General features: G+C 40.5%; 1 protein-coding gene across 1 annotated transcript; it reads right to left on the reverse strand.

Annotated features, from left to right (window-relative positions):
* Nucleotides 1-4,368: 4,368 nt before the first annotated feature.
* On the reverse strand, nt 4,369-25,019 carry edar (ectodysplasin A receptor). Its single transcript, XM_053877680.1, has 12 exons — nt 24,813-25,019; nt 17,930-17,995; nt 16,218-16,337; nt 14,472-14,653; nt 12,671-12,762; nt 10,459-10,536; nt 10,269-10,394; nt 10,117-10,191; nt 8,808-8,880; nt 7,158-7,491; nt 6,992-7,055; nt 4,369-6,911 (listed from the first exon to the last, which is right to left on the reverse strand). The coding sequence occupies exons 2-12, from the start codon at nt 17,978-17,980 to the stop codon at nt 6,526-6,528; spliced, it is 1,581 nt and encodes a 526-aa protein (XP_053733655.1). The 5' UTR covers nt 17,981-17,995; nt 24,813-25,019; the 3' UTR covers nt 4,369-6,525.
* Nucleotides 25,020-25,240: the final 221 nt, after the last annotated feature.

The following is a 25,240-nucleotide window of genomic DNA, read 5'->3' on the forward strand; positions in this document are numbered from 1 at the left end:
TTGATGGTTCACAAAATTACAGTGATATGTGTGATCCACTGGATCTGGATAGATGTGGCGCCTGGTTCTGATCAACGTCTCAATGAATGTTTGGAAGTTCTCACTGCTGAGATAAAAGACGAAAGAAAGCATCACTGTAAAGAAGGATTTTCAGTCCTCACACTAACCATATAAAGCTAATAAGAAAGCATATGTCATGTTTTTAAAATGTGACTGGTTTAGGGTTCAAAGGTTGGAATGCATGCAGTATCACTGCTGCCTTCAGTGGTCTGGTCCAAAATGATGTATTCAGCTTAAACTCAGGAAACTGTAGGCATACACTACATGCATTAAATGAAAGACAGCTTTTACTCATTGCTGTCCCACTGAAGCAAGGGATCTCAGAAAATGCCTGAAATTGGCGTAAAAGGTCATTAATGCAACTGAAAAACGGACTATCACATCAACATTGACTGAACCCTTTCAGTGTATAGTTTATTCCTCACAACGTAAGTTGTAAAAAGTGAACATTGATAATAGTCCAAAACAAAGAACTCCAAAAAAACATCTAATTTTCTGTCTCCTGGCTTCTACATTAACAAAAAATGCCCTTTACTCGTTCTTGACCTCATGTCCACAATAACAAGCATCCACATGTTGTAGTTGTTGGATTTAGCATCTCTTTGTTCACGTCGATGACAGCAGAATTGCCTTGAGACATTTAGGACAGTGCGCAGATTCTCATGTGCTGTGAAGATGTTCAAAGAACCAAACTGTTTTTCCCTCAAATGACCAGTGGAATCTATTTTTTAATGGTTTCTTTTAGCTCAATGGAATTGACATGCTCTACCATACTGAGAGTTGGGGGCATATTTCTGTGCTCCTCGGAACTTATCAGATGTCTTGTCTTAATAGGTGCCTTATGTGGCAATAAAACAAACAAGGACGAGACAATTGTTTGGTCTTTGAAGTCGTGGAATCCATGTGCTGTTGATGAACTTTCCGCATTTGTTTGTTAGAGGCAGCGGGGGGTTAATGTTCTCAGTGTCGGAAAGTCAGGAAGCAATCAGAGCAGATGTTTAAATTAACTTGCTCCAGTTGGAATTGCTGCAGAATTTAAGATAAACCATGATAATTTTCTGTTGTTATCTTAGCTTAATCTTAAAATAAAGTATATACACTTCTTATATCAAATCCAATTTCACTAATTTACGTTTTACATATTAGCATAGCACTAGGACTTGTGAAAACATTGACGATACAATTGATCGTAATCATTATATATTGAAAATATATGATAATATATTTGGGTTACACATGGTTACACATAACAAGGGTTGAAGCCTATCTCAGTCACTTGGGGTGAGAGGTACGTGTCACCAGAAAGACCCACTACTAGTGCTGGGTAGATGAGGTTTCACGATACAGTGTCCTGATTCTCAGAGGCCACTAGATGGCATTGTCTACTGTAAAATAATTGGACTTGAACAACAAATTTAATGAAACCTCGCATTGTTTCTAAATCAAGAGCGCCATCTTGTGGCTTCTGAAAATTAGGACGCTGTTTCATCAACGGTGCAATACTGTTTCATGAGACCAGATTTACCAATCACTACCCACAACCAGTGATGGGCTGGTGATGCTTCATGAAACATTGTCCTCATTTTCAAAGCTCACTAGATGGCACTCAAATCTTTGGATTTGAACAACCATTCCAATGAAACTTCACATCATTTTTTTAAACATGAGCACCATCTATTGAGAAAATAAGGACACGTTTCATAAAGCCTCATCAGCCCAGCATTGCCCACAATTATTCATGCACACAATCTCACGTACAAATTACCTTTTTTAAGATTTTGGACTTCTGGTTTCCTCCCATGGGGAGAACATAAAATTGCCACACAGAAAGGACTACCATCTCTTTTGCTCATCATTTCATATTGTATTCCATTCATTAATAGAAATCTAGGACGAATCATGGAGCTAGTCAAATCTTCATCAAACTTTCCAGACGCCTTTCAAACTTCTAAAACATAAACATGTCATGATATTTATCCCATTATTTCCTCTGGACTTGATCAGAACCAGACCGACCTGCCAACCTTATGGCAAGATGTTTTCGCCTTCTGAAGCCAACTCAGCTGGTTTGATAAAATTGCTGTCACATTAATTAGCCAATTTCTTGATCAACCATTTCTTGTGCCTCAAAGCCTCGCATTTCTGTCCGCACATCGTCTGAATTCTGAAGCCCACGGTCAAACCAGCTGTCACTTCCTGTTACCATGAACCGACTCTCTGTTTAAAGTAGTTTGTCTCTATCCTTTTAAGTTCAAGGGAGTCGTTGCATAAGAAAATAAATGTCATAATATTGCAATGCCAAAAGCTTGTCTATACTTGAGGTCCGGAACATCATTGAAGCTGAGGTTTTCATGCAAGCATTTGATGTACATGTGTCGTCCGTCCAGAACACATGTCGCAGATATGAGGCAGACAGTGCACCAGTACCCAAGCCTGTGTCATCCCAGAGATTCATAGGCCTGAGAGCTTTATAATATAGCACTGTAAAAAGCAAAACCCATCATAGTTTCTCTTAGATGTTACTCGCCAAGAAACATTTCAGCGTCAATGGTTTAGAACTGTACTAATGCTGCATTGAAGTAGTGGGAAATACTAAGATATACATTGGTTGTAACCTGACATTAAAAAATCAAGTAACCTAGCAACTTCAGGAAGTGGAGATTTTTCCTCTCATTTATTTGTTTTCATGACCTCATTAAAATGTCTCGTTGGCTCTGTGGTCTGGCCAACGTTAGCCAACACACTCAACAATGCCAGGGCTCCCTGTGCTGCATCACTCACACTGCTTTACATGGCGAACCTGATTTGGGTATTTGAGTGGATCAAATATTCTTTAAATTAGGCCAAGGAGTCCCCTGCGCCAGTCTGGCCAGTCAAGCTCATTAAACTGCAATTACCAAGATTATGGGGTGCTGTCACGGAGACACATTTGTGGTTCCCCTTCAGAAAAACCATAAAGTCTAGCCAATCAGCACGGTGACCTGGCAGACCACCGAATGTATATTGTTTTCACCAGCCACGGGGCTTATGCTGAGTCAGGGAAACAAGGATGGTGGTGATGTTCCTCACTGCTCCAATTAGATGGAAAGACTGTGATTTATCATGAACAAACATCAATCGGAATCTAGTGGGTTTTAAGCCATGACCACAGTTTGGTACTTATTTACTAAATTGATGGGCTCTCATGGCTACTAACTGCTATTTTTAGTTTTCTTTTGTGGGTAAAAACATAAAAAGAAGATACGAGTGAGAAAGCAATCCATCCTCACAAAAGTTCACAGCTCTAAATTGTGTCAAAGTCAAGTCAAATATGGCCCACAAAGTTTTTTTACGTGGCCCTCAAGTGCGTAAGAGACATATAGTTGACTTTCAGTACACTGATAACTACTTCACCTCCACTGCATGTTGATGTCATGACCCACAGGGACAACAGTATTTTTGACGTGTAAAAAGCAATTTTGTTGAAAAATTGAGATCATTGTGAACAATGTGAACAAGAAAACTTCCAAGATGAGATGCAGAGAGAAAGGAATTCAGTGGGAGTATGACTGAATATGTTTTTTAGTTTTTCTGCTGAGGCAGAGTTTGCCGTAAGACAGATGGATCAGTTTATCATTGTTGTTCGGATATTGGTGATTATGTTAGCACAAAAAGTTGACACATTAAATCATTGTTCTTTTTTTAAGTTCATTCATTACCTTTGTTGCTATAATCAGGTGTTTGTGCTCCAGGTGTCTAGACTAGATCATGGGGTCATAACTAGATCTGATCCTCCTAAAGTGTTCTCGAGCATCTAGAGGAAAAGTAATGATGTTTCAGTGTCATTAATATATTTCCAGGCTGAGATAATGTTATATTAGTATTATTTATTGTTTTTTTTAATTATTATTATCATTATTATTGTCATCCTCATCATTGACTGGCATGCTGTAGGGCAGCCCAGGAAATTCTCAATCACTGCTATTTACTTCTTATTTCAAGATTGAAGACGCGGTTCCAAACAATTTACTATTCTTGTCACGCTGGAATGCTGATTCAAGCATTTCCCTGCGAAATACTGTCGTAAACACATAAATAACCCTTAATGTGGCTGCTCTTTAACCAACGCAAAATTTCTTCAAAAGAACAAGTCTGTAATTGTTTTTGTGTTTTCAATAATATGGAAAATCTTGCATTTCTACTTTTGACATGCCAAGTCCCAGAGGCGCTGTGTCGCACATGTAACCACATGCATTGCCATTACATTATTAAGGGAAGAATGCTTTCCAGACATTTTCTCCCATAATAAAAAGCAGACATCTTGTGCAATTCATCTTTATTCAAACATACATTATAAACATTAATAAGTTATATATACATAAATGCTTCCATTCTCAAATGACTGTGTGTTTTCCATCTTTTGGTACTGAGGTAAAGTAATGCATTGTAGGCATTGTATCATCCATAATAATCTGATGGTACTTTCCATTACACTTTGCTCAAGCAACTATTTACATGAAATCGGTAGTGATGTTCCATTGAGGCTTCATGATACAGTGTACTTATCTTCAGAGCTCAGTAGGTGGCACTCTTGGTATAAACATGAGGTGAGGCTCCATTTAAATGGTTCTTCAAATTCAAAGATTTGAGAGCAGAAAGTGCCATAGTGGGCTCTGAAAATGAGGACACTGATTCATAAAGCCTCACCGACCTATTATTATGAACTCAGTAAGACATAGGAGAGTGAACATGAACATGAAAATTCATTACTTTAATATCTGAAGTCCTGCCCCAGTATTTGCAATGTTTACAATTACAGTATCTCATTCACAGGAGTGTAAAAATGATTTTGTTGTGTTCATACTGTACCTCTGCCCCTAGCTAGCCCAGTATTATTTAAAAAGCATCCGGCTAGAGAAAGGCCTCGTTGGATAAATATAGCTGTTTGTCATTACATATCCTCAACAACTCATCCTGAGCCCTAAAAATGAGCTAAAACGAAGTGCTGAAGTTCTTTTTCTATGAGGTAAGATTCATGTGTGAGTCTGGCTTGTGGGTTTGTCCATTTCTTTCTAGGTTTGTATAAATAAATCATGTCAGAAATTCTGCGTGAGAATATTTCTGTAGAAAAAGCCCTTGGCGGAGTGCCCATTTCGCTTGGTGGCACACTGACCGAGGTGTCTGCATTATACATAACTTCACACGCTCCTCTTCTGTGTGAGACCGTGTAGAAGACTGAGATGATTAACCTTGTCATGTAAACGTTTTCAGATTAACCTGTCAGAGTGACTGTAGCATTGAAACTTGATGCTGAACAGGACAGTAATAATTTAGATGTTTGAAATGGCTACATTAATTCTGGATTGTTGAGACTAGTGGCTTGTTTTTACAAGTTTGTTTCATTCCCCATGATGGCTGATGGAAAACAGTACATCACACATTTTAGTTGTATTCACAATTTATCAAGTCATTTTGTGCCAAACTATATGCCTGCATCGTCCCCGAGTCCTTTTGGGAATGCATTCCTTTTCCTTCGACAAGGAATGCCGGGGAAACCCAAAGGCAGAAACAGATCTGGTACATGTTTACAACCTTAGTACTGGCTGCACTTCTGCAAAGTTTACTACTCGACAGAGGCAGTTAGTCATGCCTCCCCCGATTGGCAACTTTTGCTTTAAATCAGGATTTAATAGCCCTTCCAGTGGTTACGTGGCTTTAAATGCTTAATTAGGTGCTGGAAATCACAGGCACTTTCCAACTGTAAACCACAACACTTAGCCTTATTACGGGGCCTTGGAGTCACACGCGAAACAATTAATGGTGGCGGCAGGACTCGGCTGCAGGTAAAAAGTGAAAGTGACGTGGCTTGTCAGGGTTCACAGTCTGGGCCACTGCTCATGAATTAGTTACAGCAAGCAAATGTTACTGCAGGAGCTACGACCAAAACCCTGATCCATGTGGGCAGATCTGCATCAATTCTTAGTCATGACGAACATAAAAATAAGCTGGGACATAGATAAATTCAGACAATGTTTGCTGTTTTGGCCCACTTTAACTAGCCTTTAATTTTAGGTTTAGTGCGGCTTTGGTTACTAAAACAAGCATCAAATGGATCCAAATATTTTAAATGTTTGTCTATAGGAGAGCTTCATTTTATCTTTTTTTAAAGGGTATTTTAAACTATGTGTCCAGCACACAGTTTTATTCCCTTACATTAATGTATTAATATGGGAAATGTTGTATTCCTACTAATCTATGGATAGAAATCATAAGGTTAAAACATTCTTCAGACATCAGTCTGAACATGGATAGAAGAATTTTTTTAGTAGCTGTGTGTGATAAGCGCTGCAAGCTTGACAGTCCATCAGGTCCACTGACATTCTTCATGTATCTGGAGATGTGAGTTTGCCCCATATATTGTCCTCGTCTGAGCATTTTCTCTCCAAGAGTCTGTGAATGCTTTCAAGTGCATTCTCTGCCACATACTCAGACACTGGCGCAGCGTTGAGAGGGAGATGGACACGGAGATGGGCAGATCAACTGGCTGTGAAAGCTGCTAATGCCCTGTCGTCCACTTGCCGCGGCTGTTTCGCCGCTAGACAGCATGTCTGAGCATAGCGACTCCACAGCATCAAGCCTCTCAATCTGCACCAGGCGGGTCAGGAGATCGGGGATACTGTAGCCCGCTGTGCTCACTCTTTCGAAGAGCTGCAAGCCGTCACTCATGCCTCCGATCTCATCGCGTTTAAGGCCAAAGCTCTCAGCCAGGTGCCTCCATGTCTTTACTACTGCTGCTTCACTGCTGTAGGATGAGCTCAGCATGCGACTTGTCTTCTCCAGGCAGTCGAATGGAAGCTCAGTGGGACTCAGTCCTGGAGAAGGTTGAAATAATGTTCGATTGTTATAATGAAATGACAGTATAGGTTCATAATTTTTGATGAAATAGACTCACCCTCAGTCACATTGCACGCTCTAGTGTAGAGATCCAGAATCTTTTTCCTTCTGCTCAGTAACATCTGTGTCAGAATAAAAAAAAAAAGACGTAATGAGAAAATGTGTTCAGATCTGTTTATAATCACTATACTGCAGCAACGTCCCGGAGAAGATCACATTCTTACCCCTGGCGTTTTGTTGTTGTTGTTGATTGAGGTCACACTGCTGATGTGGTTTTCGTTCGTGATGTGGTTGACGTCGGCGATGTGGTTGGGGCTAGTGATGATGTTATTTGTGGGGCTGGCACCAGTCTTCAGGGTCCCATTGCAGGAACGATTGTGGTCCAAAAGACCCAGAGAGAGCAGGCACAGATCTGGCTTATTACCCGCATTGAGTTGACACAGGTTGAGTTTGGGCTTATTAGGCTCAGCGGTTCCCTGTTTTTCCAGCGCCGCCTCCTCATCGCTGTCGATGCTTCGGCTAAGCAACTGCTCATTCTCAGACGATGCATCGTTTTCACTGTTCAAAAAACAATCTTGAATTAGTTCAATGTTGTCTATTTTCCACCATGAACCAGTGAAGTATCATCTAAAAATGTGTCCTCTCTGCTGGATATTCGCTCATGAAAAAAAGCACCTCATTGAGTGAGATGCTGACAGGATGCCATTGTTTCACAGTCCCACGCTCATACACAACTTTGTTTACTAGACACCCAACACCCATTATCACATCTCCAACAGTCAGTTAGCAAATGTGCACGCTGTTCACAGCATCGATGCTGATGAGTGTGTGCCCCTACTTAATGTTGAACTTTTACTGTTTAAAATCAAAGGGTGACTCTCGACAGCATTTACACCCTCTTGTATTTCCACACCACCCTGGCACAGTGGTCCATAATGCCGCATTGTCTTCACGTGTGGGATGAGATACAATGCAGACGGGCCAAAGTGAGCAACTGTCGTCCTTTTGTTGTCTGCCCTGGCAAGCCTATACCTGATGGTGGTTTTTAGCTTGCAAAAAATACCCTCATAAACACCAACAACAGCACCCCTGTCTGACCGCCATGGTGTTGGTGAGGCATCAGGGCTTATCTGCCTCCCCACCCCCCCTCCCGAACACCTCTTCATACCTTCCCCTAATCTCTCTAACAGCTTTCGGCTTCGTTTAAACAAAGCATGCAAGCAAAGCATTCCCCACAAACGCACATATCTGCTGGGCCAGTAAATAAAAAAAGAAAACAGTACGTGGTTGCCCTACTGCTGCAGCGACTTGCTCTGTGGCGACGTAATTAATGTCAGATGTTGTTGCTCAAGAGTCAATTTTGGTTTTGCCATTATGTCTGTGACTCTACACACAAAGGCCCAGCATAATAAAGATTTCATTCACCCTTCACAGTACTGTGGGGAACATAAAAATATCAGTACATGATGCGGTGTTTGCGTTCTAATAATAATTAAGCATCTTTTGTCTTTAAATCTTTTCATCTAATGTCCACGTTTGTGAATTCTCAGAGTGCACTTTTTTTGCATTGGAAATTTGTTCAATAACTGCTGACTAATCAGATTTACTTTTGGATGTTGAGTTGTTTGCATTAAACTATGTGTCTGTATATGGTTTTTAACTTACATGTGTTAAACTGCCAACCCTTATCTATGAAAGCTACTAAAATACAAGTATGTTCGACTGTCACATGATATACCGGCAAGCTAAATTGTGAAGTTAGCCTCTTAGTAGTGATGGGCCGACAAGGCTTCGTGCCACTGTCCTTATATTCAGACCTCAGTAGGTCGTGCAAATCTACTGCAAGTAAGCAACAATTTAAAATACTTTCCTACCTTTTTGTGGTCTTCTGAGGAGGAGCTTTCAGCTTGTCGAAGTCATCTTTTTCCGCATAGATGACCACGTTATCTAAGGAAAGGGAACATGAAGAAACTCTTTTAATCGCCACAAAAGTGTTGACTTTTCTCTTCGCTTTCTCACTTACATACTGCTACTTTACCATTGTGTAACTACTGCAATGCTTGTCTTTTGTGCTTCCTCATTTGCTCCCCTATGCACGTGACACTGTTCAAGGAATCAGCAGACCTAACACTGAGCTTGTTATGTTCAATTCCCTTCACATCGGAATGAAATGCGGAAGCTTGAATTTTATTAGCTAAATATGCACGTGTACATATTTATTATGATATCATTCTGTTTTTCTCGATCACAAATTCCACTTTGACCATGTCACTTTAACAGAAGAAGCTTTTTGACCTGTAATGAAACTCGTATTTAATCATGTGTAATAAGACATGATTTTTTTTCTTCCTCCAAATGTTATGAGCCACAATTACTTTAAGTTGTTTGTATGGTTCAGGGAAGGGTTAGCTCTAATGAGTCTGACAACCGTGAGCACGGATTTTGTGTAATCTGAACTTTTATTAATTAAGTATTTGTGACTGACAATCTCCGGTAGAGCTGCAGGGTACAGGCTTCTGTCCCACTTACACGCTCATTCACACACGTTAATCCAGAGCACCTCCGGGAACGGCTTTATCAACAGAGTATTTTCTTTAAATCCAGTTGTCTCAAGACACATACTGTATGACAATAGGTTGTGTGCATGCGTCTCACATGTGAGACCGTGAGAAATTCAACAAAGCATCAATGTCAAGAAAGACGACGCCTGAAGCAACGTATTGCAAAGTTTTGAAGCGTCACATTCCACTCCCATGTTCTCATCGTCAACACACTATCACACACTTGAACCTTTTCAATAAACCATTCGACACACGTGTTTTCAAAAGCATGATCCTTAATTTGAAAATTATTTCAACCCTTAACCCAATCTGTTCAAGATTTTGCCGACTGTCGGCTAGATGTTGCACAATTGTTTACGGAAACATTTTAAAGACATGTTTGCTTTTGACTTGTTTATATTTACAAATACTCTCTGAACTCAGTCATGATGAATAAAAAACAGGTGACTGTCTTATTGATAGAAATCTACAGTGTTCGCTAAGCACGCATTGTGATCTAAAGAGAGCGATGCGTCCTAATTTTGTTGGAATGTAATTTCAAGTTCAGATGGAAATATCCACCACACAAAATGATAAACGGAAAGTTACATTTCTAGAGTTGTGTGTATGCACGTTTTCTAACCTGGTACGTCCTTCTTGTCCTCTTGTTTGTTCACCTGAGCTTCAACTGATTTCACCACTTGACCTGTACAACAAGCTGCTCAGACACAGAAAAAAAAATACATTTAGACATAGCAAATCACAGTGCCCATCTTTTATTGTACTGTGTTGCACCTTGGCCACTCGGTTTGGCTTTGAGGATGTAAAACATGATGATAAGGACAATGGCGATGGCCATGATGAAGATGGTTGACATGGCGATGATGAGGGCCGTGGCTAGGTGGCCCTGTCCTGTGGGATCTGAAATCGTAGTGACTTTGAGCATCAAGTGATTATGACTCACACTGTCAATGTGTGTTTGTACCTTTGTGTGGTTGAGGAAACACAGTAGTGCTGCCTGAGTCTGCTTGGGGTTTTTCTTTGGGTCCAGTGGAGGGCATGCCTGTTGAATACATCATATTTTAAAGTCCTGCATTACAAAATGAAATAAATAATCTAATCTCAGCAGATGCCCTGGTTAGCTTTAGTGTCTCTCAAAAACAAGCAGTTCTATTACCCTAATAATTCTTGTCATTACTGTAGAAGCTATACTACACTACTTAGCCCAGATAACTCAACAGTATATGATCTGGAACCCTGTGTTTTGATGGTGCCTCACATGCTCTAAGACTGTCCTTTCCCAAAGCACACATTTAGGTTAGTCTCCAGTAGCAACATTGATTTTATATAATTTCATGAATTGCTTCACTTAGAAAGGGTAAGGTTTGAAAAAAAAAAAACCTTTGAAGGTTTCCAAGAGCAAACATTGGCACAAGAACGAGCATGTGACTCGTTTATCATCCTCATAACTTCCAATTTTTTAATTGCCATGTATGCTCATGCACACAGAATTGCAGAAGCTGAAGTAATTTACAGATTACACGGCAAGTATCAGCCTGCTCCACTCCTCTTTGAATACGGCAGAACTTCCGAAAATGTGCTTGTTATTTTTCCAGGATGAACATTTTGTGTCTTGTTATATTGTGTAGGGCAAAAAAGTATCTGGTATTTATTAAAATAATCTTGTATAAACCACTATGTGACGTGAACATGAGTCTAATCGTTTATAGAGCGTAGTGGACTGTATATCACTTATTAAATTGACCTTCACTCGTATCTCCCTTTCTGTTTAGCTAAGTTCCTGAATGTGGAAATTTGCTTTCAAAATCAAAGTCAAAAGTGCAATTCACGAAATGAGCTTGATTTATGTGCTCTCTTCATTTATTCAATCGGATTTTATTTCACCGCCTCGAAGTGGCAATTAAGTTGCTGTTGAAAATCGAGTGTTTATCCACTCACACACACTGCATATCGTTTTCATTGCCCGCCCCGCTTTACTTTTTTTTCGCCTTCCAAAACACTCTCATTAAATAGGACTCAATGACAGTACCCTTCATTTCCGGGCTATGCAATTACAGAGGAGGTTCTAAGCAATTACGGCTCTGTGAATTCAAATCCCTGAGCTGCATTTATTGGTAACAAACAATGATCCGACCTCATTAACATTCCTTCAATTTGCGAGCGAAATCTCTTAATCGCATGTGGTCACAACCACAGGAGACAATGTGGGATTGTGGAAGAATTCACATACATTTGGGGTGTTACTGTGGCGTTAGCTCATTTCCTAAAGGTTTTGGTTCTGAGTTCTTCAGGGATTAGTATGTGAGTTCAGCTGCTTTATTTGCTGAGGTTTTGCAGGTCATGCTCTTGAGATGACACTCCTTTACCCGGACCTATCTATCTCAAATTCATGCTCCTCAAATCAAAACAAAAAAGTTAGTTGGCTTGACTTAGATGATTTGTACTGTAAAGTCATATCTTTTTTGTGTTCATAGTCAAACACATTTTTTTCCCACTGCGTCATCAGAGGATTGATGGGTTTTCAACTGCTGTCAGAATCAACTGAAAAATGACTCACTAAATCTAAGTTGAGACCATTTCAGGTTGGAGAGTACAATCTACTGAGAGGTTCATGCACAGTTAGGGTAATTCCACAACAAGACAGTCTTTAAACTTGTTTTGAAAGGACATTACAAATCAGAACGTCGGCGAACGCTGGCATCCAGAGTTAATCCACCATGATGTCCACCTCCATGAGGTGCTGCTCTATAGCCATATGCTTTTAATGGTTTCTTTTTACAGATGCTCAGCAGATATTTGGCTGAAGAGGCGGACTATTGTCAACACATACACATCAGAGTTGGGTTAGCGCTCCTTTAAAGCAGATATTTAGGAAGCAAAGAGCAACTGCAGGTGTCAGTTCCCACACTGAATGGTCTGGTAGACCTCAGCAGAACTTCTGCCCGTCGATTGTTTCTTTAAACTGCATCCAGCCTTTGATCGCGCTGTACATCTGCTTTTGCACAACGTGCCACTTCCATTTCCTCTCATTCCATGAGACTTTTAAGTTTTATAGCTTTTGATTTAGCTCTTCCTGTGTTTGTACCAAGAGTCGTGGAGATAAAAAGTGGTTTTGATCTGAAAAGAAGGGCTATTTCCCCGGAACAGTCGGTCAGTAGTAAATATAAGGGTCTTACACTCTTTGGTGTTTGGAGGGGCATTTTGGCACGAGTGGCAAACCATTCCATCCCATCCCAGGTTCCTCTGCCTGTTTTCCAACATGTAATACCTGTACAGAAATCAAACATCAACTTTTACACGGTAAGTTAGAGAGAACGTAGCATCGATTATTATTCTAGGTTCTGTGTATTGCTTCAACCTGAATATATTATTCTTAATTAATATTATAGCATCTATTAAACATTAAGTAACATTAATGACTTTTGCTTATCTTTATTTACATATTCACTTCACACAATGATCTACTTTGAAACATGGACTTAATAGAATCAGCGATTTCATTTTGCTTCTCTGTTAAAGATAACGTATTTCAGGGAAGGCTTTTGGACAGGCGAGCTAAAGTATGCACTCTCCCTGTGCTGCACCTCAACACTGCGAAAGCAGCTGGGGTGAAAAGTTTGACAGGGTGAAGAAACGCTGATAATTGACGCCCTGGGGGCAGAAAACTTCACTTGGTACAGATATCGCCATGAGTCAAAAAGCACCTCTGAGGCGGTAGACTGGAGGAATGCGACAGAGAGTCACTGTGAGAGAGCTATTAAATCATTTGGGCTGGCAAGCTTGAGAAGGCTCCACAAGTGTGTGCACTTATTGTTCTGTGATCGGCAGATGTTGAATGGCACATTGAACTTGAGACCTAAACGTAAAAAGCACTTTTTACAAGTGGGATTATAGCAGATGTGATAATATTTTGGCTCGGATGTGGAATGAATATTTTAAAATAATTCAGACAGATAATAGATTTGGATTCACAAATGATGAGAAAATACCTGCAATGTCTGTGTTATAGCCTCCTCCATTCACAGAGTAGTGAGTGTTATGTATTTGGGGTTGCACCTATTTTTATAACTTGGAAGAACATGGAACTAGAGGTGCAATACTATTAATGTGTTTGTAATGCTTCATGAAACAGTGCCCTCATTTTCAGAGCCGACTAGATGGCACTCTCTCTCTCTTTAGATTTGAGAACCTCACCTCATTTTTAACCCAAGAGTGCCACCTGTTGAGCTCTGTAAAGTAGGACACTGTTTCATGAGGCCTCATCGGTCCATCACCATGAAATGTTTTTGGGCCGGTATTTGTCGCATTAAAACCAGAGCCGTGATCTATGGTGACTTATGTAGAGAGGGAAAATTCATTTGAAAAAGAAGTGAAATGGAAGAGAAGCTGATCGTACTAAGTTTATAACTCCATGAGCTGGACACTCCTTTCACAGATGTGATAGACCAAGACAGAGCAGCGTCCAGTCCTTTTTTTTTTGCTTTGAAGATACAGACAATTCTGCCCCTCTGATGTGTCATGTTGACGTTGCTTCAACTTTAGACCTGCCCCCCTGAAAGTAGATCTACTATTTTCAACATGACGTCAGAGAGGTGGGGGGCAAGTCACAATGGTGGTTGGAAACCAGTGTCTACTCATTTCGAGTCGCACTGCAAGTTGCTTTTAGAAGTGATTTTATTTTAATGGGGAGTCATTGCATGGTTAATTTGGTTTTACGAAGGTTATAAAAAAATCCCCCTGTTTATTTCAACTGTGTTGCACTGCCAGTCATATGACCAGATCTTTTTTTGATGCCTTCCGTGTGTTGTAGGAGCTCTGGGAATAAGTAAACAGGTGGATATGAGCAGCTTGGCTGAGGTACAGTATGTGCTTGCTTGATCTAAGAGAGTTCGATTTGTCACTAATAGATGGTGAATGATTGATCAAAGAGGTCAGAGGATTAGATGTTTATCGATGTGGCTGGTGTTTTCTACTTACCCTGGTAAACATGGTCCACACTCTGCATCGCTGTCAGGTGTCCCCGGGATGCGAACTGTGGCTTTGTAGAAAGCGTCGCAGTCTTTATGACGTCTGCAGATCTCATATTTACCCTTTGAGTATTTCCCCTGTGGACACGGCACGCAGGCAAAGTCCTCATCCTTGACACCGTAGCCACATGTCTGCAAAAGAAATCAGCAATGATATGATTCCCTCACATTCAGATTTATTCTTTCTCATGTCAGCACGTGTTAAATCTCTCAGTTTGGTCATTGATGTATCGCTGCTCCTGCCACATCTTTCAGATTATTCCCGGTGTAAAGCTACAGATACACTCACTTGCACACACACACACACACACACACACACACACACACACACACACACACACACACATTGCTGTCTCTTTCATCTTTGGTTCCCCCCTCACATCTTTCTAAAGTAAGCCTATGCCTCTTAGCTCTGGGCCACTGCCGAACGATTTAGAGAGAAATCTAATATTTCTTTCTCACTCTTTGACGCCTGTGAGTCTCAGAGGGGCTGTTTGAAGTAAAACGGCAGTCACAGCATCACCTGCTCATCTTTTCATTTACACACCATTTAAAAATACTTTCACATTTCTTTTCAAGGCCAAGTTGTTGCGGCTGTGAATTAGGTGAGGGAATTTGAACTGATGGAGTTACATTTTTCTGGCTGTATTTTTTAAAAAGATAATGTGAATATTCAGCAATGGTTTGTGTTCAAATGTCCAAAATAATTACAGCTGTTGAGATGTTTGGTTATATAAATAAAGCAAACTGTCACGGCTCAAATAATAGTGGGATTGATGGCTGATGTTAATATGAAGAATTTATTTGTACCCTTAAAGGCCTTAATGTCTGTTTGTGTGTGGGCGAGTATTGTGTGATGTCTCTGCTCAGAAGAGTCTCCCTGTGTTTATGTCAGGCTTGAAAGGATTTCAAAACGCTCACACACAATAACACTCGGAAAGGCTTATGGGAAAAGCATGAATTAAAGGCTTCCTTACCCCTCAGGATCAGACTCACAGGGGAAAGTGCAAAGACAGCTCTAATCACACAACCAAAAAACCCTCTTCAATATGACAGATGTGTGTTTTTCACACATGCAGCCTTGCATAGAGGTCAAACACAACACATCTGCACGTCCGTCTACTGAAACCTGTTGCTTCAAAGATCAATTTCTTACTGTAGTCTGTATCTGCTGTCGACAGAGTTGTGTTATTAGCACGGGCGACACCTAGAGGTGAAGAACTGTTTTCCGTTCAGTTGTTTTTGTTTGGTTGGTGACTGACATCTGACTGGTTTTAATTATTTCCGAAGGGACACACGAGTGCCTCTATTATCTATGCCTGCATTAAAGTTGTGTTTTATTTTTATTTATTCCTTGTTTTTTTAAATCTATTTTTTAAATTTATTTAGCTTTATTGATCATTTTTGTATACAGTAATATATTCTATAGACATGTTATCATTTCTGTTCCTTCCTATTTATATTGACAATAAAGCTGTTAGAATATATACATACTTATTTGAATTTAAATAACAACAATAATAATAATAATATTGAGTTTTTTCTTCAAAAATATCTTGTGGCTATGTCTGGCAAAGTAATTGACCATAAGTTGAATTGCTGTACATCATTGCGTGGTCCAATACCACTCTCAAACATTTTACATTTGTGAGTGTGCTCCTTTTTGCGATTTTGTCATCCGAGTTTCGTGTCTTACCATGTGTGGTTCTTGCCCTGGCTGGCACTGTGGGCAGGCCTGGCAGCTGTTACTGGTCTGGTTCAGGAACTCGTACTCCCCACAGCTGGAATACTCAGCACTGGCAAACATGCAACATACCTGCAAGAATGAAGGAACGATAGTGGTGTCATATAATGAAATTAAACTCAAAAATCGGTCTTATATTTCATTGTATTCACTCGTCCGTCTATGACTTATCCTGTATAATGAATCCTTTATATGGTGCTGAAGACTCCACTCTTGGTTGGTTTTATATGTTGTTGTTCACAGATGAATCTGAATGTTTGTGGAAATAATGAGACTGTGGAAAAAGTTTGTGGAGCTGTGGCCTTGGGGGACCACCTACATGGAATACTTGTTAGCCACCGAGTAATTTGTTTGTATTAACAAGCCATCAGGTAATTGTTAAAGCCGATCCCTGCTTCCACATTACTGCTAATATGGAAAAAAAAACGTTTAAAAACGCTGCAATTACTTTCATGTCTGACTAAAACATGCCCATTTAAACCAATATCAGAGAGAGATTTCAACTATTAAACACTCTTCTTGTTACTGATAAATGTGCAATGTTTTCTTTTGCAATAAATAATAACACAGAAAGTGTGTGTAGATCCCTCCAACATATACATCATGTACATCTTGTATGACATGGTGCTGATGCGTGTGATGACAAAGTTATGGGCAAGCAATACAGAACAACTTATCGTGATACAATACCCTAATTTAATCCAGTAATAGTTCAAGGGGGATTGTTCTGTGGTTCTAATAGGAAGCAGCTTCACCACAGAACACACAATGGTGTTCTAAACTGACGTTTAAATATTTGAAATCATCTGTTATCCAGAGTTATGGACTGGAACCAACTGTTTCAGAAAAAAAAGACCCTACAAAGATGAATTGCTTTTAATGTGTGTATTTTCATACATTACAGATGTATATATGTGCAGACCAGGCCTGTGTTCTGTTTGTAATTCAGAATAAACAGAGATAACCAAAAACAGGCTGGGTAGAGGACAGCAGGAGAGATTTAGGGGATGTTTCTGTGAAGAAGATGGAGGAAGACAGAAATGAGATAAGAGTGACTTTTGGATGTAATTTGTTTTCCTGCTTAAGTCGGTGTTGAAAAAAGCTGTCAGAGCCATGAATGTGTCAGAGATTTAGCGCAAGCGTGTGACTTAAGAGGTGCGCCAATCCTGATTTATGAGTGTACTTTTTGATTTAGCTGGCAAAAAAATAACAGAAAGGACATTTAATATTGTGAAGAAGAAACTTTTATTTATGCAGATTCACATTTGGGTTGTCAGCTATGCCTTAGTAAAGTCATTGTGTAATGGAAACAGATTGTGTTGTGAGTCTAACTAACTATCTATATATATAGTTATATCTTCACTCAAGTAACATCATATTTGTCTTCTGCATGAAGTCTTGAGAACTGGTACAAATCCTGCTAAGTATTTGGAAGCAGCTGGAGCCCACTCCTGCTCCACTGGATGCTAGCTTGTGCCAAGTATCGTGGCGGCAGTCCATAATGTTGAACAAATCAGAGCGCTGGGTGAAAAACAGTGGAGTGAAACGTTAAAAATGTGTTGTCCAGGTGAAATGTGTGGTTAAAGAATGAAAGGATTTTTCATTTGAATCAAACAGAATTGCCCCTACGAAGGTGAGAAGCAATGCGCGGGAGTCATACTCACAAATAGTGACGACAGAACGATGGACTTGGCCTGACCTCTCCTCTCTGACATGTTTGCGTCTTCTTCCTGAAGGAGACAGAAGGCAGTCGTAAATTGTTTTTATTAATTCAACATTCAATCAGTGAAGCTTGCTCGGAGGAAATTACAAATGCTGTTGCCAACAGTAGTGATTTACTGTTTAAACGTGTGTGTGGCCAGATGAGTTCACTGTTCTGTTGCGCCATCACATCATTGCAGATAAATGTAATAACAGCGGGAGAGTCACTCATGGCATTCCATTGTCTCATAACTGCAAACACGCATCACTGCTGGCTAACCTCAGCACGCATGAGGATTGCTGATATCACCGAATTACCTGTCGCTCTTTTTCAACCATCGTCCATCCTGGGTTCAGTTTTGACTTCCCCTATTTGGGGTAACATTTTTTTTATTTAATTTTTTACATTTATGCTGTCCCACATGGCTTGAAAAATCTGTTCTGTCCCGCTGCAGAAAATCATCTTAACTACCGTTGCATGCAAAAAAAAAAAAAAACATTGGTAAAGTATAAAACTATTGACAGCCTTATCGGAAAAAGCTCATCATTGCTTTTCTTTAGCATGTTACATGTGAAAAAGAATAATATGTTGCTTTTACAAAGCCAATAAGAGGAAGAGCTGGCTTTTTTTTGCATTGAAGTTCATGTAAATGAATTCAACATACAACTTGGAAATCATCATTGGAACCTGATAAAGGTTAGTATGGCAGTTCAGGCTTTCTTAACCCTCCCGACCCAAGATTTTGTCTGGGGCCCATGTTTTTGGTTTCTTCATGTTGCCATGAGGATTTAAGAGACAATAACTGAACTTTATCATTGTACATAAAGTAGTGTTAGCACTTACTCATCAAAGATTGCTTTATGAAACACAAACACACACACAAACATGGGCTTGTTTCTTACTGGTAATTTCAATTCGATTTTTTTTCTGGTATCTGCTGTACACATCTTTTGTTGTCATGTTGACACCATATCGTTTTCATTGAAACTGGTGTAATGGTGTATCCCTAAAAGAAGCTACGGGCTTGGTAGTGACCCAAAATGTGGTATATGGGTCGGTCAAACTTTCCAGCAAATAAAAATAAAATATTGACAAAATGAGATTTAATGAAGATCAAATGCATCATAGACAATTTCCTTACAATAATTTACAATAACTTCTGAATTAGTCTTTTATTTTTTTCTTCATTTGAAGCATCTTCAAATTTTTAACTGGTCCAGTTCAACTCAATACGAGCATAAACTTGTGTGCGCCTCTGTATGCACAAATGTCTCGGTGCGTGTCTGTCCTCAAAGGTTGGGGGAGCTGTTGTAAGAAGCCAGCATTATCTTTCATCTCGAATTGAAATCTTTCTGTCTGGCTCCAGACCTCTGATTTCACTCTTCCATGCCGCAGACTTGAGTTAAAAAAAAACGTCAGCAAAAGCGTCTGATCTTCTATGATGTCTAATTCCCAGAGCCCCGAGCCTTGATCTTTGCTTAATTATGGCTTACACCCAAAAACACACTCATAAACACTTGCTTATACACACAATTTCATGGAGGACGAGAGTCTCAACGCGCAACTCGTTGTGGTAAGACCACAACCGGTGTGTGTCCGGTTGTAGTGGTGCTTGTGTCCTACTGTGTGTGTTTGTGTTTTATAAGATAAAAGGGAAGGTGGCAGGAAATGAAGCGCAGCCAAAATGGCTATAGACCCCCTGGAGGCTACTCATTATGGGGTTAAAGTGAGGCGCACATACACACTGACACTCACATGAGTGTGTTTGAAGACTCTTAAGACAGTCTTTCAAGCTTCTCTCTGGCTCGACTTCTCTCTGTTGAGGCAGGTCGGAGATAAAAAAACGGCCCCCTCGGGATATTAGTCTTCCAACGAGCCGATAATCTGAAAAATAACTCCTTTGTTTTTATATGTGTCATTGCCTCCTATTTTCTGCTTGGTTTAAATAGATGATCACCTCACCGACAGGGCAGAAGGCACCATTTTACTCCCACACTTCTTTAGAGCTGTATTCAAATTAAAATGAACTTTTTCTTAATATGAAATGGAACACTCAAAGTGAGAAGCTCAGTGTCATTAACATTACTGCACAAAAACAACCCTGCTGACCTGAAGTACAAGGGAACGCATTTCGACAAAACCACAAGATTATCAAGTCAAGTTTTTGAAGTCTTAATGACATTCAAACTCATTTTAGATCTTCAAAGCGGTCAAGAGATTTGCAATGATTATCAACATGACAGACAGATTCGATAAACTAAGCTGAGAGTTTAATAGAGGAATGAATCCGCCCTGTAGGTAAGTTGGCTTATGGAATTTCCCATATGTCACCTCACGTAAACACGCATATGTTAAGTCGACAGAAGCTTCCTGCGAATCACCCATAGTGTGTGGTTCTTCAGGGTTTTTTTTGGCGGTCAAATGAGGCGTCCTTCCATTACTGCCAATCAGGCACTCATTATTCCTCCCCAGCCTGGCGTTTGTTTGCTTTTGTGTTTGTATTCTTTGTGGTCTCTCTGCTATATAAGCGGCACGGTGAGCGCGTGTTAATGATTGTAAACGGCACTTTGGACTGCAAAAACCATGGCTCTGAGTAGATTGAGGACATTAGAGATGATTGGCTTTTTCCTCTGGGGAATTACTCCTCAGGCTACTCTGACTTCATACTATGACTGGCTCTATGGTTTTGAATGTCCAGCTGCTGATTTTATACACCGCGTAAGCATGAAAAATGTTCTTCAAAACCTGCGAAACAACCTGCTAAACTGCTATGTTTGACGAATCAAAATTTTGTGGGTAGTTAAAAATGTTTTGCTTCAAAATTCATGGACATTCTGGACACAGTTTTGGGGTTTCAATTACAAATCACTGCAAAATCACATAACCTGCTTTCATTATTTCTACGGATACTGCAATAAAATGTCTTTTTCGTACCCGTTTTTCTTATGAACATAACTCCATTGGGCCTTGCTATTGGAGGATACCATGGCAATTTGCGAGACGTGCACTGATACCACTGAGGACTCAACTGAGGAGACAAATGGTTGCAATTTAAAGTGCACAGCTAACCCAAAAGAAAAAGGGCTGTTATTGTGGTCACGAGTTTGGCTGCCACGATTAGCCATTCCAGTCGTCAGCAAAGGCAGTTGTTGACTGCGACCAGATGTTTGTATTTTTTTGACCAAATTTTGAAACAGCGCTTGTAAATTGTAACCAAATAGAACCATAAATATAGAATCATAAATAATACAGCAGAATATTGAATCATAAAATGCATTTCTGGCATGTTATTTACGGATAAATGCAAGAAATGCTGTACAGCACTGAAGGCACATGTGTTGTGAAGCACTAGCTTATTAAAGAAAGTTTTGAATTCTTTCAGGCACAAACCATCAGTCTGGAGCCTTTACAGAGATCAACCACTAGCAAGGTGGAGTTCCCCGTCATCGTGTGACTGTACTCTTTCATTAAGGTGTGCATCAGTTCTGGTCAACTTTTCTCTGCATTTCAACTGCTAAAACGAAAGGTTAGTGAGGTGTTTCTACTGATGTGAATCACACTAAATTGTAAAAACAAAAAGTGTTTGTATAACAAGCGTAGAAAAGAGTCAGAATAATAGCGTATCATTTACCACATGCCAGCCACAATCATCTGTCTTCTTTTTTTTATGTTAAGTTTAGAGAACTTCACTGAAGCCTGCACTTTATGACTTGGCCAAATTTTACTTTCAAGTGGTCCGCACCACTTAAGTTATTTTCTAGTGAAGTTAATTGTGAAGCAAGAATGTGCTGCTGGCGTTTTGTCTCCTTTCTATGATTTGGAGACGGCGGGCTACGTAATAGCGGGGTGTTGGTGCGGCTGTCACTCAAACAAGACCAACCGCGGCATGACTCTTCTCCGAAACGGTGATATTTGATTTTGCCGCACCACGTTACGCGGCCGTGACTCTCTAAATTTCCCACACATTACCATGTTGTTCCTCAATCCGAAACTTTCCACCTGCTCAGTACCAGCCGTCAAATGAGCCGGAGATGAAAACGTCTCATTTACCACATGATTAGTGTTTAAGTTTCATCCGAAAATAAACACGTGATTAAAGCGATTTCCAGCTTTGCAGTCGGAAGCAAACCTCAGCCCGACAGCTGGCCCTCATATGCTCACTAAATATCCATTTAGTCTAATCCCATTTCGCTGCAGCGCCAGGGTTCATCAGTGTGAGCTGTATTTTCACAGTGGGTGTCAAAACTCGCTTTCTAAATGAATGAATTCATGCGAATCTGACTTGTGAAGAAAGAGGAGAGAGATCTTCTTGTTATTAAAGGCGACAGTTGCGCAGTATAGCAAATGATTATCAGTTTATACCGACAGCATAAATGTGTGTTGTGTCTGTATGTTTGAGTTTCACTGCTGTGTGTGCTGTAACTATGTTGCTGCTTCATCCCTCCTCATCTCTTGATTGCTTTAATTATATACTTAGTAAGAGCTTCCCACTCAGTTTGCAGAAAAAACAAACTGGAAGGGGACATGAAAAGAAGATACATCAGACACACACACACACCTATCCGTGCTCCAGTGAGTCGGCAGACTCTTTGATTCTCTGCCTGCTGGTGATTTGTCTTTCATCATCTCCTCTTCCTCAAACTGTGTTCTCCTATTTAGCTCTGTCGGATCCCAAGATGTCTCCCTTGTCTTTTTCTGTCTCTGTCTCTGTTTATTTAGCCGCAGCAGTAGGTGGGAAGCCTAATCTGCCGTCAGGAATTCCTTTCTCTCTTTGCTTAGTTTTGAGGCTAAAATCCTGACCACACCTATCGATACAATGTGAATTGAAAATGTCATTTTTACATGACTAAATCAAACCGTCCAAGCGCATTAATTCTGTAATTTCATCCATCCGTTGCCTTGAACTTTTCCTCGAGAAAACCGATCTGCCTGATTTTGGTTCACTTCAGACGCTCCTCGGCGCACAAAATTAACCACAAACCCCAATCTGATTATGCTCGCCCCCTCTGGCCTCTGCGGGGAACGTCACTTTTGATTTGGTGCACTACTCATATTGAAATAATGATTTCACGAGTGAAGCCTATGATTAGAAAAGTGATATTTCAAGCTTGTTGTGGAAAGCACAAAGGAAGGTCCAATGGATACAGGGAGTATTTTTCAATTGAATCTAAGAACTTGGACTCAACTGAAAACATGTTTTTGGTTTCAGGGTCAGTGGTTTGTTCGATAATAGCTAGCTTAGCTGTTTGAATTTGCACTACCATGGTTTATCCATGAAGAAATGGGCATCACTAATGTCTATAAATCACCATTACAATCAGTCATGTTTTTGTCCGGTTTTCCTGAACCTCTTTATGACACAAACCCATGACGATTTGAACGCTGGCCCTCTCTGTGGTTGCTGGGGAACACATTCTAAGAGAGACTGGAAGCTGTGGAAGTATATACTTTGGGCACAATTTAACTTCAACAAGTGCAACTAGTCGTCTCAATTGTAGGTTTAGCAATCTAATAGCTAATCTCTTGAGATTATGTGGGGGTGTTGTAGACTGAAGGCTTGCAAATTGGTTCTATTCTCCCATCACCGTACTTATGTCAAGTATTGGTAGCCTTTTTGGTAGCCAATGTTCTGGGTCTTTGTGTGTATAGTGCTGCCTAAATGTCAAAATTCGGAAACAATTTATGTCCTCATGTAGCAGACTGTCCTTTCTTGTATCAATGTTTGCATCATGTTGAATAATACTGATCATTTCCAAACATCGTAGCCATAATTCTAATGCATGAGGGAATCTGAGCTGAGAAGTGTTGTAACCATGTCCCTGTGCTCCATGAAACCCTCTATTAGGCCACGGTTTTGAAAAGCAACAAAGCGAGTCGCGTGACTCAAAGCTGCATGGTTTTTCAAACGCAACTTCAGATCAGAAGTCACTGGAAGACTTTGCCCACCATCACTGATCTTCTTTTGTAGATTAGTTACATCTCCACCCACTGTCCTCTGACTTTGCACCCTCTCAACCTTTCTTCCTGTGAACATGAAAGATAGAAGCGAGGTGATCTTCAGGCTGCAGGGTAGTGGAGGGTTGACAAGAGAGACACAGGAGGGGGAAGATGGAGACGGATTGATTTCCACCTCGAGCAGCTGCAGTTCAAAGTCAGCCAGCAAACTTCAGAAACATGGCAGGACTCGGCTTGTCCCCAGCCGGGCAGAGTTGTCTATCTGCGGGCAGGGCGTCCCCCACGGGGCCCGGGACAGTCAGGCGGCACCAGGAAAACAATTATGCTAAGAGTAAAGAAAGATTTTCCAAAGTGGCGAACGCGGACCTAAAAAAAACAGTGGTTCACACATGACACGGGAGCCGTGACAACTTAAGCTCTCTTGAGAAAACACGCAATTGCACCCAGCGCTTTGCCATTGTCTGCTATTTCTAATGATATTTACTTTAGTACAAATCATCACAGGAGAACAAGAAAGTAGGCTGTTGAGTCAAATGTCATCGATAGTGCTTCTTCAATGTAAAGGATTCTAGTCACACTCTGTTGCAGAACACACTTGTCTGTATAATACCTAATCAAGCAAATGTAGGCAGAAATTCAGCGTATGTGAGAACTAACTTTACACCTGCACTCTGTGTCCAGACATGTCAACGCCATCCATCTGTGTTTTAGCCCGTAGGAAACAGTTCCGAGCTTCAGATTTGTGCCTAATATTTTTGCCTCAACATAATAAAAATACATATATTTTAGGTTGAAAATATGTGAGATAAGTACATGTTTGTTATGTGTTGCTCAGGAATGTCACGCAAGTCTTGCGGCAATCTGTCCTTACATTCCTGAGAGCGTCTTACCTGGAGCACAGAGAAGGAGGCGGCTGCTATGGTTTCGCCACAGATGTTGTCTTGGGCAGCTGCCGATCAGACTTGGTCATCGGTTCGCAATGTCTCCTGGACCTGCCTCACAAGCATCACTGAGAGCTTGGCGCTGTGTCACGTATTCACCCGTCACACTTGTGTATGTCAGCCTCCACTTTGAGACATGTCGGTGTGTTTGCAGGCTCCTCCTCAGCGAGGTAAAGTGAGGGGTTTTCTCCGCCTTGTAAGTTCTTAAAAAGACTGTCCCAGGCAGATGGTGCCAGAAGGAACGTCCTGCTGCAGGCTACGATGCAACACCTCCATCTAGCGTTCGTAAAAAGAAGCGGCTTCACCGTTGTGGCGTTTCCCTCTTTTAAATGAGAGTCAAAACCGTACATTTCGCCTGCATTCTAAATTCCATCGGT

This window comes from Synchiropus splendidus, chromosome 10 (assembly GCF_027744825.2).
Source record: "Synchiropus splendidus isolate RoL2022-P1 chromosome 10, RoL_Sspl_1.0, whole genome shotgun sequence".
Lineage (NCBI taxonomy): Eukaryota > Metazoa > Chordata > Actinopteri > Syngnathiformes > Callionymidae > Synchiropus > Synchiropus splendidus.